Here is a 12,131-nt window from a genome sequence, read left to right on the forward strand (position 1 = left end):
TTGTGGTTTAATTGACGTTTCTGGGAAGAAAATTAGGAGCCCATCAGTTATTTAAGCTGTCACGTGACAACTGTCAGTTACCTCAAAACTGTCAAAATTTGTTCAACAGACACATGACATGCTGTAAAAATTAAAGATTACAGTTTGCTTGTAGTACTGGAGGGAGAATGTAGTTTTCATCTTCATGGCAGAGCTATTGTGACAATTGTCACGTGATTCTAAAAGTAAATGGAGTTCTAGTGTCACATGACAAATGTCATATACGTCAAAGTTTTTTTTTTTTTACGGCTTTCAGCTGCCTTGATTATTCGGCCACGTTAAAGCTTGTTTTGCCCACAGGCTCCAAAAATCAAAGTAATTTGAAGTGACTGGAAATGTCTTTCAAGTTTTGTAGAAACAATTTTGACACTTCTCAAGTGACTGCCCAAGTAAATAGAGTGTTAGTGTCACGTGACAAATGTCTTACACGTCAAAATTTGTGAAAACTTTTTTTAATTAATAAGATCCAAGAATCAAAGAATTTGAAGTGACAGAAATGTCTACAAGCTTCGTACGAATAACTTTGACAGTTGTCACGTGACTGTCTAAGTAAATCAGAGTCTATTACAGTTTTCTTGCAGCAGAAAAAAGTTTGTTTTTTTAACTTCATGATATTATTGTGACACGTGACGATCTAGATAAGTTGCGTTCCAGTATTAGGTGACAACTGTTTGAAACGACAAAACTGTCAAAGTTTTCTGGAGTTTGAAGCTGGAAAAAGTCCAAAACGGTTTTCTGTCAATTTTAGATACGGGGAGTGTGTATAATGGATAATCTGACAGGTGTCACGTGACTGTCTAGGAGAATAGCATTTTAGTATAACGTGACAGAGGTTAAGAGCTGAAAACTCAGTTTCCGCGCAGTATTAGAACCAAGAGATTTTTTGTGGCTTTAATCAATTATTTTGACAGTTGTCACGCGACTGTCCAAGTAATTGGGCGTCTAGGATCACGTGACAAATACGTCAAAAATAATCAAAGCTTTCTCTAACTAAAACGCTTCAAAAGAATCAAAAAGTGTTCAAAGTACTTAAAGTGTCAATAAGGCTTCGTAGAAATGATTTTTACACACATTTAGTGTCACGTGACAACTGTCAACTACGCGTCATAACAAAGTTTTGCTTAGCCGAGACGTAGACATAGAAAATATATAAAAGTCAAAAGCAGAACCAAAAATTCTCTTACCTCCTGTATCTTACAGCTTCCTGACCTACAGTCCTGATTTGCGCCCTGTTTAAAAGGAGGGTCACGTGACAATTGTCGTGTGTACGTCATAAAGCTGCCATCAAAAATTGACATTTCGAAACTATAAAAAGAGAAAACTATTGCAAGTCAATGCTCTGGACAAAAATGGAGATAATCATTGCAAATGACAGAGTGTGTTAAAATCTGACGTCATTGGATCAGACTTCCGGATGGGTCACGTGACACTAAAACGATATTTACTAAAGCAGTCACGTGACAACTGTCAGTTACCTCAAAATTGGCTCATTTTGGTGTCAATTTGCAGTTTTTAAGGAAATTTTCAAGATTTTGAAGTAAATTTTAAGTTTCCAAAGCAGTACAGATATTTTTGACGTCAAAACTTGGTTTTTAAATAAAACTTCATAATTTTTAAGTACATTTTTATGATCTTAATGTCAATTTTTAATTTAAAAATTCAATTTCCAAGATTTTGATGTCAATTTGAATTTTTCAAATAAACTTTCATGATTTTGGTGTCAATTTGCAGTTTTTAGGTAAATTTTCATGATTTTGTAGTCAATTTTAAGTTTCTAAGGCAGTACAGATGTTTTTGACATCAAAATTAGATTTTCAAGTAAAATTTCAAGTTTTTAAGTAAATTTTAAGTTTCCAAAGCAGTACAGATGTTGTTGACATCAAAATTAGGTTTTCAAGTAAAATTTCATTATTTTGAAATCAATTTGCAGTTTTTAAGTAAATTTTCAAGATTTTTAAGTAAATTTTAAGTTTCCAAAGCAGTACAGATGATTTTGACGTCAAAACTTGGTTTTTAAATAAAACTTCATAATTTTTAAGTACATTTTTATGATCTTAATGTCAATTTTTAATTTAAAAATTCAATTTCCAAGATTTTGATGTCAATTTGAATTTTTTAAGTAAACTTTCATGATTTTGGTGTCAATTTGCAGTTTTTAAGTAAATTTTCATGATTTTGAAGTCAATTTTAAGTTTCTAACGCAGTACAGATGTTTTTGATATCAAAATTTGGTTTTCAAGTAAAATTTCATTATTTTGAAGTAAATTTTCACTTTTTAAGTAAATTTTCAAGATTTTGAAGTAAATTTTAAGTTTCCAAAGCAGTACAGATGTTTTTGACGTCAAAATTTGGTTTTTAAATAAAACTTCATAATTTTTTGAGCACATTTTTATAATCTTAATGTTAATTTTTAATTTCCAAGATTTTGATGTCAATTTGCAGTTTTTAAGTAAATTTTCAAGATTTTTAAGTAAATTTTTAAGTTTCCAAAGCAGTACAGATGTTTTTGACGTCAAAAATTGGTTTTTAAATAAAACTTCATAATTTTTTGAGTACATTTTTATAATCTTAATGTCAATTTTTAATTTTCAACTGAATTTCTAAGATTTTGATGTCAATTTGAAGTTTTTAAGTAAACTTTTATGATTTTAGTGTCAATTCCGGTTTTTGTGTAGTTTTTAAGTAAATTATCATGATTTCGAAGTAATTTTTAAGTTTCTAAGACAGTACAGATGTTTTTGACGTCAAAATTTGGTTTTCAAGTAAAATGTCATAATTTTCAAATACATTTTATGATTTTGAATTGAATTTTCAAGATTTCAATGTCAATTTTCGATTTTTCGTTCCAAAACTACGTTCCATAATTTTCCTTCATAAACTTGATGAAATTAAGGGTGAAAATATTGAAAAACATTTAATAATAAGGCACTGTTCTTTATATTAAATAAAAATTAGTAAATACATATTTACAATATATAAAAATAATTTAAAATATTTACAATTATTCATTTATATAAATATTCGTTAAAACTATCGTTTTTGCAGCCGAATTGTAATAAATATTCGCCATTTGAGTGTACAATCAGCTGTGGCAAAAAATCAAAAGTAAAATTGCTTCGTCAATGCATTTTACTTGTTAAATATTGCCTAAAAAAGTTCTTAAAATTAAAAAATAAAAATTAATTAAATGCCTTATTTCTCTAGTAGAAATTGTTCTAAAATGCTGTACAATTTGAGGTCGATTCAGAAAATAATACAAAATTGTCCCACTTAATTTTAAATACCTACTAATAAAAATTAATTATTTAAGTGCATTATTAATCTAGAAAGTATGCAAAAAATTAGCTTGCAAATTAGTATACAGGATGAGTATTTGTTTTTTGAGGGCAATTATTGTCTGGCAAGAATATAAACAAATCTATGGCACCTACAATAAAACTGGGCAGTGTGAATAGACATTTAAAACAAACCAAATCATCAGCTATACTCGTTACCATCATACAGATTCTCACAGATGGTTAAATGCCTCAGAACTGGATTGATGTTGTAAGGGAACAAATCCCTTGAAACTAATCGGTTTATTTGCATTTTCAACCTAATTAACACCGCCATAGTGTCGTCTAACTCGTTACTTCTGGAAGTATTCCCTTCACCGCAACTCGTAACAAACCTAGACCAGTTCCTTCTAGTATACTTTAAAAACCGCAGTAAATACAAGAGAAAACACGTTTCACTGCCAACCAAATAATCCAGTAAAACATCAGAATCGTGACTAACAACCTTTAAAAATTCTATAAAAGAGTGAAAGGGGTTTAGCATGGTGGCCAGGTCAGGAAACACCGCGTTCCTGTAGGAAATACCAACTGAAATATCCAAAGTGCAAACTAAAGATTCTATAAGGTAGTTGTCTTGGTCGTTAAACAAGTGGACCATGGTTTTACATAGAGGAGTTTCCGGGTGGAAATCCAGGGCGTTTTTAACGAAAACATCCACTTTTTTCAGCACATCCCTGATGGAACGTTCAATCAATTGCATGTCTTGATAGAAATCGAAATCGTCGGAACCGACACTGGAATCGGAACTGTCCGAGCGCGTTTCCTTTACAGTCACCGCGACCGCTTTCAAAACCAACAAAACCATTTGCTGCAGCAACGTCCTGTCTGTATTAGACTGAGACGGCTCTGTACTGTGGATGGTACCCACAAAACTATTCACGGTACTACCCAGTTCGGTTCGGAACGGTAAACTGTCCAGCAACCGATAGTCTTTGACGTACCGGACAATTAAGTGCGCTAACTGACAGGTGTCGTCAGGAACCATATCTTGTAGCGCCAAAGTACTACCATAGCACAAAACTTCGTTAAATAAAGACAGTAGTTGCTTCCAAACTAACGGCCGTAAATTACCATTTAACAAAGACACAAAAGTCTCTAAATGCGCGTAGAAGGGTTTAATATCAATTACACTCAAATTAGCTTTGACGGAAATTATCCTCTCCCATAAGGTGAGGAAAGTCAAGATGCAAGTTTGCACCTCCACAGCCCCATTACCACTAATAACACCCTGGATTTTGTTAATCAAATCCGGCCATTTAGCCTCCAAACTTTTAATAATCAAACCTTTAATAGCCGAAGTGTCGAAGCTTTCGGCATCCCGAAAAGGTATGGAAACGCAATTTAGGTTAACCACCTGAGAAGCTCCAGGTTCTGGAGTGTCAGACTCTTCCAAAACGTGAATTTCCACGTCCTTCCACTCCACCACTCTTTTTATAATTTCCAAGGAAAAATTCACTTTAGTGTAATTCAAACTTTCCCCAGTTAGGAAACTTAAAATAGTTTCCACCCATTCGTTGTTAATGCAGGTTTTTGCGGTGATTAGGAAACTGCTTAAAACCCTAGCAGCAAGATAGTGTACAAACTTGTTTCGGGTTTCACTCAAAGATATTATTTGCTCCACTAAATTGTACTGGTTGTACACTATTAGGTCACAGTTTGACACTATTTTGGAGCAAATAAATCCTTTGTTGTTTTGCTTTAAATACACATCAAATAACAATTGTAAATTGGAGAGAAATTGCAATATCTTACTATCAGGACACTCCAATAAAGTGATATTGTCACTGTTGTCGAGAAGTTGGCACAAAATCGTCTCAGACACCCCACACAAACACTGTTTCACTAAACTTTGTTGGAAATCATTTAAACTACTGTCAGGCACTAGAACATCATTTAAAACAGGTGTTTCGGTTATATTAGGGGCTGGTGGTATTGAGGAACTCTCCGACTGTACACTACTGGAACACTCGCTAGTACTTTTTTCCAGTTCACCATCACTGGCCACCAAAAAGTTTTTCCCTGTATAATCCAAAGACAGGTCGTCTTCGTTTACATTGGGGGACAAATGCAAGGCCTGCACCCCGTTATGGTTTAAATGGTGTATGAAATCGGTTTCGTCCGCTTCGACGCTATCACCGCGCTTTGGTTTCTTTTTAAGGGGCTGCTCTGACGACATTTTAGTCTCTCTTTGCCGGAGAACCATTACTGGACTGGAAATGGTTGAAACTGGCCAAATGCATCGATTAGACCTCCTAAAACGCCTAATTTCCCGGTTAAAACGTTTCAAAATGCCAAAACACCCTACTCACTAATTGAACTTCATGGGTAACAACTTCTTCCAGTAGTCAATTCTTGTTTGGACGTTTCTTAGGTTGGTAAAGCCAGTCCGGGTCGATAAAATGTTTGAATTACGCGAAGTTTAGGCATTTTACGCACTTTTAACCCGGAAAAACGTTAAAAACAAGGGAATTGTTTATGAAAATATTAAATTGATAGCAAATAAAACTCCATTGAGTTCGCACAACAAACTGCATTGACGTTATTGACAGTAGAAATGTCACTCATTGATGCCATTTGAATTTACAACGATGCCAACTCTTCTGCGTTGTTGTCTTTAGGGAAAAATAGATTATTTAAGGATTTATCACCTTTTTCTGGCAAAACCCTGACTTTTCTTATACTTTGTTCTGCTAAACGAATTATTTATTATCTTAACCACATTGTATAGTGAGTAGTAATACCGTTTTCTAGAGTTTTGTGATTTCGGATCCATAGGTCACGTGACCACTAAGGGACCTTCCAATTATTGTGTCACGTGATCTTTAGATCTTAAGACAATAATGGGTCGAAAAAAATCCAAATCCTACGGACATTGTGAGTTTTTTTTTTAACTTAAATAGATTGGAGAAGAGCACCCTATATAGTTTCTTAGTAATGCGCTTTTAACGAGTTTTTCAATAATAAAAATCAATTGTTCTACATTTAACATTTTCTACTATTTAACCGTCAAAAATTCGGTTACTTTGACAGTTACTGAACTCTTTGACAAGTCAATTTGTAGCTCTTAAAACGTTATTGTAACCACTCTGTATATAGTTACCTAGAGACTAGAGTTTTTTTAGCAATAAAGATCGATTAGTTTGAATTTGACAGTTTCCATTTTAACAGGCCGAAACTCGATTATTTTGACAGTTACAGGACAAATTTATATGTCAAATTGTAGCTTTTAGAATACTTTTTTGACCACCCTATATAGTTATCTAGTAACAATCCTAAATAATTAAGTTTTTTAGTAATAAAGATCGATTAGTTTGAATTCGATAGTTTCCATTTTAACAGGCCGAAACTCGATTATTTTGACAGTTACATGACAAATTAATATGTCATATTGTAGCTTTTAGAATACTTTTTTGACCACCCTGTATAGTTACCTAGTAACAATGCCAAAAAACTTAGTTTCTAGTAATAAAAATCGATTAGTTTGAATTTCTTGATAGTCTCCATTTTAACAGGCCGAAACTCGATTATTTTGACAGTTACAGGGCGATTTAATATGTCAATTGGCCCTTTAGAAAACCCTATTGATCACTCTGTATAGTGACCTAGTAACAATGGCAAATAACCGAGTTTTTTAGTAATAAAGATTTTGACAGTGAATTTGACAGTGTCCATTTTAACACGCGGAAACTCGGTTATTTTGACAGTTTCACGACGATTTAAAATGTCAGTTGGTTTTTTGGAATACTCGCTTGACCACCCTGTATAGTTATTAGTTACCTAGTGACAATAACAAATAACTGAGTTTCTTTAGTAATAAAGATCGATTAGTTTGAATTGGAAATTTACCATTTTGACAGGCCAGAATTCGGTTATTTTGACAGTTATTGGAGCGTTTAATGTCAATTTGTAGCTCTTAAAAAATGTTTGTGATCACTCTGTATAGTTGTAACCATGCCAACTTTCTTGGGTTATTACGACAGTTACAGGGTGAATTGGAAGTTGTTAAAATGTTCTTTTCATCTCTCTGTATAAATAATACAGTGAATAAGTCTACTGAAAGACAGATTTAGGAAATTCTAGGGAATGATGAAAGTATGACGTCACAGTGCCTTTGCAATTTCTGTCAACTGTCATTTACTCGAAAAACAGGGGGTTACGTCAACGGGTCAAACGTCAACAATAGAGGGCGCCACCAGTGGTCAACAACAAAAACACGGCATTTCTCAGATAATTTATCAAAAATAAACATAATTGGTGTGATATTCGTCAAGTGGGACGCTCAAACTTACAGTGCGACTCATGTAAACAGTTCCAAGGACCGGTTTTTCGCAAATTTGTGCATTAAACGACATTTTGGCCACGTTCCAAGATTCCATTCAACCCGTCACTGTGTACTCGGTGGGGGTGTACCAAAATGGCCGCCGAAAGTTTTCAAGGAAATGTATTTTGAATGGAAAGTTGGTCCAACTAAATGGAAAATTAATCGATTCCCTTAAAGTGCAAGCAATTTAGCCAGTCTTTGGTCTTTTAAGTGCCTTCGTGTTGTGCGTTTGCTGCGTGGATTCGACTATTTTCGGATAACGTAAGTTTATATTTAGGTTGACGCTTTGAACTTCGTCATTTTCCGTGTGGAAATTCGCTTTTCCTAGCCGGGAAACAGCCTCAATTACTGACCACTAAGCTAAACCTGACAAAGCATGATTTTTAGTGCCGCAAAACGTAATTTGAGGAAGTTGTTGCTATTGTCATTTCCTTTTTTTTATTAAACTAGCCTAGAGCCTGTTTTCTGCAACTAATGTAACATTCCTGCCAGGAAATTTAGCAAATTCAGGTGTCCCAAATGTCCCTCCCACATTTTATTGACAGAATAATGAGTAATGTTTACTTTTACCCATTCTGGTTCATGTGGGAGGATCCCCCTAACCAAACACAGGAATACCAGGCATTTAATGCCCTACTTCTAGTTTAAGTTATAAATTTAGTGGCAAAAAACACAGTGGCTGGTATACGGGGGTGTCAAAGAAAATAGTTTTTTGGACAAACTTTTTGCCTAACCACTGGAAAGAGCAGTTCAAAATGCTTATTTTGAGTGGTTGAACCACCCTAAACTCCTAAAAATATGGGAGTTACAGGGTGTTCAAGTTTTAGACGGATTTTTGGTTAACAGTGCATCATATTAAAAAAAGTAAGGTTATATGATACTTTTTTCATTCATTTCAGCCCTAGATTCAGTCAACACTTGGTGTAAAGGCGTTTTAAACTTAACCTTTGGTTAATTTAAGGATTAATTTCTGAATTTTTGAGTGTAATTTGTATTCAAATCAATTTTGTCCTAATTTAGGTTTTCAGTCCTTGTAAATGGAATTTCCACATGAAAATAGTTTGTATTCGACTCAAATTTCCCTAATTACAACACTAATGTATTCATCATATCCTTCATTTAACTTCACTTATGTTAAGTAATATTAACATTAACTAAAACTACACCTATCAGCTTAAGTTTACAGGGATTCCATTTTCATGGGTGAAATTATGTGGGAAATGTTTCAAATTACCAGAAAAGGCTTATTTTGGAGACTTTTCTGCATTACTACACTTAATTAAGTAATTATCCAATGTTTTCCTAATTTGTCTACTTATAAGAATATATTTCTATATTTTTTTCTGCTAGTATAGCACTTTTTGGGTCACTGTGTAGCCCTGAGGGTGCACAATTAACTGATATAAAAATATATAGGGTGTCCCAATTGAATTTTTTGATTTTTGGTGCTTTGAACAAGATGATGTTATGTTAAAATTTCTTCAGAAAGTTTATGTCAAATACCTTGGAATTAGGACACTTTTTGGATCACTGTGTAGCACTGAGTGTGCACAATACGCTGACGTAAAAATATACAGGGTGTCCCATTTGAAATTCTTGACTTTTGGTACTGTGAATGTCACTTTGACTGTTCAAAGATTCAACTGAACAAAATTTTAAAAAATGTCAAGTGTCAGAAAATTGAAAAAAATTACAGACTTCAACAATAAAAAAGGATGACAGCTGTCAAAAATTTTAAAATGGCAGTTCTGGAAAAGTACTAATGTCAACATTCTAAAAAAATGACAGTTTGTCAAAGTTTTGAAAAATGAGTCAAATGGCAGTTGTCAAAAAAGGCTGAAAATTACAGACGTCAACACTTAAAAAAAATGACCGCCGCCAGAAGATTTTAAAAAAGTGACACTTGTCAAAAAGTTTAGAATGACAATTGTTTAAAATTTGGGATTACTAGATTCAATTCAGAAGTTTCAAAATGACAGTTATCAAAAAACGAGTTATAACATTTAAAAAGAATAGTTAAAACTAAAAAGAAAATGTCAAACATTTTAAAAAACGGTAGCTGTAAACTAAAATTTAAAGTGTAAAGTCTGTAATTCTTGCAATTTTTTACAGTTTTAACATTAGTGACATTTATCACATGGTTTTCGGAGGATAATTTAGCTAGGCAGTCACGTGACCACTGTCAAAATAACTGTCATAAACCTCAAAAACACGTTTTGTATTGAATACTGCAAGGAAACTTTTCTAAACCCTGATTTTGGCAACTTTTGACAGTCAGGGACAAAATTGCCTGTAAAATCCACTTGGAGGGAGAAAATGGCTGTTTCAAGCACATTTTTGGAATCCTCATTAAATTTCCTATCCAGTAACCTGAAAAAACACTACAAAATTTGGTACAGTCAGGGAGAAAAGCGGTGTCAAAGTTTAAACTGCTAGAAACACTGTTTGAAAAGATAGTCAGAGACAAAACCGCTTGTAAAATCCACTTGGAGGGAGAAAATGGCTGTTTTTAGCACATTTTTGGAATCCTCATGGAATTTCCTATTCAATAACCTGAAAAAACACTGCAAAATTTGGTACAGTCAGCGAGAAAAGCAGTGTCACAGTTTGAACTGCCAAAAACACAGTTTCAAAGGACAGTCAGAGATAAAATCGCGTGTAAAACCCACTTGGAGTGAGAAAATGACTGTTTCAAGCACATTTTTCGAATCCTCATTAAATTTCCTATCCAGTAACCTGAAAAAACACTACAAAATTTGATACAGTCAGGGAGAAAAGTGGTGTCAAAGTTTGAACTGCTAGAAACCCAGTTTGAAGGGACAGTCAAGGACAAAACCGCTTGTAAAATCCACTTGGAGGGAGAAAATGGCTGTTTCAAGCATATTTTTGGAATCCTCATTAAATTTTCTATCCAGTAACCTAAAAAACCACTACAAAATTTGATACAGTCAGGGAGAAAAGTGGTGTCAAAGTTTGAACTGCTAGAAACCCAGTTTGAAGGGACAGTCAAGGACAAAACCGCTTGTAAAATCCACTTGGAGGGAGAAAATTACTGTTTTTAGCACATTTTTGGAATCCTCATTAAATGTCCTTTCCAATAACCTGAAAAACCACTACAAAATTTGGTACAGTCAGGGAGAAAAGTGGTGTCAAAGTTTGAACTGCTAGAAACACTGTTTGAAAAGATAGTCAGAGACAAAACCGCTTGTAAAGTCCACTTGGAGGGAGAAACTGGCTGTTTCAAGCACATTTTTGGAATCCTCATTAAATTTCCTATCGAGTAACCTAAAAAAACACTACAAAATTTGATAGTCAGGGAGAAAAGTAGTGTCAAAGTTTGAACTGCTAGAAACCCAGTTTGAAGGGACAGTCAAGGACAAAACTGCTTGTAAAATCCACTTGGAGTGAGAAATTGACTGTTTCAAGCACATTTTTGGAATCCTCATTAAATTTCCTATCCAATAACCTAAAAAACCACTACAAAATTTGATACAGTCAGGGAGAAAAGTGGTGTTAAAGTTTGAACTGCTAGAAACACTAAAAAGACAGTCAGAGACAAAACTGCTTGTAAAGTCCACTTGGAGGGAGAAAATGGCTGTTTCAAGCACATTTTTGGAATCCTCATTAAATTTCCTATCCAATAACCTAAAAAACCACTACAAAATTTGGTACAGTCAGGGAGAAAAGTGGTGTCAAAGTTTGGACTGCCAAAAACACAGTTTCAAAAGGACAGTCAAATACCAAATCGCATGTAAAACCCATTTGGAGTGAGAAATTGACTGTTTCAAGCTCATTTTTGGAATCCTCATTAAATTTCTTATCCAGTAACCTGAAAAAACACTACAAAATTTGATACAGTCAGGGAGAAAAGTGGTGTCAAAGTTTGAACTGCCAAAAACACAGTTTGAAGGGACAGTCAAGGACAAAACCGCTTGTAAAATCCACTTGGAGGGAGAAAATGACTGTTTTTAGCACATTTTTGGAATCCTCATTAAATTTCCTATCCAATAACCTAAAAAACCACTACAAAATTTGGTACAGTCAGGGAGAAAAGCAGTGTCAATGTTTGAACTGCCACAAACACAGTTTTAAAGGACAGTATACCAAATCGCATGTAAAACCCATTTGGAGTGAGAAATTGACTGTTTCAAGCACATTTTTGGAATCCTCATTAAATTTCCTATCGAGTAACCTAAAAAAACACTACAAAATTTGATACAGTCAGGGAGAAAAGTAGTGTCAAAGTTTGAACTGCTAGAAACCCAGTTTGAAGGGACAGTCAAGGACAAAACTGCTTGTAAAATCCACTTGGAGGGAGAAAATGACTGTTTTTAGCACATTTTTGGAATCCTCATTAAATTTCCTATCCAGTAACCTAAAAAACCACTACAAAATTTGATACAGTCAGGGAGAAAAGTGGTGTCAAAGTTTAGACT

The 12,131-nt window shown here is 34.1% G+C and overlaps 2 protein-coding genes across 12 annotated transcripts in view; one reads left to right on the plus strand and one right to left on the minus strand.

Annotated features, from left to right (window-relative positions):
* Positions 1-2,957: 2,957 nt before the first annotated feature.
* On the minus strand, positions 2,958-5,912 carry lin (protein lines homolog). Of its 2 annotated transcripts, none has more exons than XM_081988153.1 (2): positions 5,684-5,912; positions 2,958-5,626 (listed from the first exon to the last, which is right to left on the minus strand). In XM_081988153.1, exon 2 carries the CDS (start codon positions 5,575-5,577, stop codon positions 3,517-3,519), a length of 2,061 nt encoding a protein of 686 aa, XP_081844279.1. In that variant the 5' UTR covers positions 5,578-5,626; positions 5,684-5,912; the 3' UTR covers positions 2,958-3,516. The 2 variants fall into 2 exon arrangements, with proteins under 2 accessions (XP_081844279.1, XP_081844278.1); XM_081988152.1 differs by having other exon boundaries at positions 2,958-5,635.
* Positions 5,913-7,552: 1,640 nt separating this feature from the next.
* Positions 7,553-12,131, plus strand: part of gek (serine/threonine-protein kinase gek) — a 112,103-nt gene continuing 107,524 nt past the window's right edge. For all 10 annotated transcript variants that reach the window (XR_014179570.1, XR_014179571.1, XR_014179572.1 and 7 more), the window contains exon 1: positions 7,553-7,956. The gene's annotated coding sequence lies outside the window, so the exon portion shown is untranslated. The remainder of the gene's footprint in view (positions 7,957-12,131) is intronic.

The sequence above is a fragment of the Ips typographus genome, linkage group LG10 (genome assembly GCF_016097725.1).
Source record: "Ips typographus isolate SLU linkage group LG10, UJ_Ityp_2.0, whole genome shotgun sequence".
Taxonomy (NCBI): domain Eukaryota; kingdom Metazoa; phylum Arthropoda; class Insecta; order Coleoptera; family Curculionidae; genus Ips; species Ips typographus.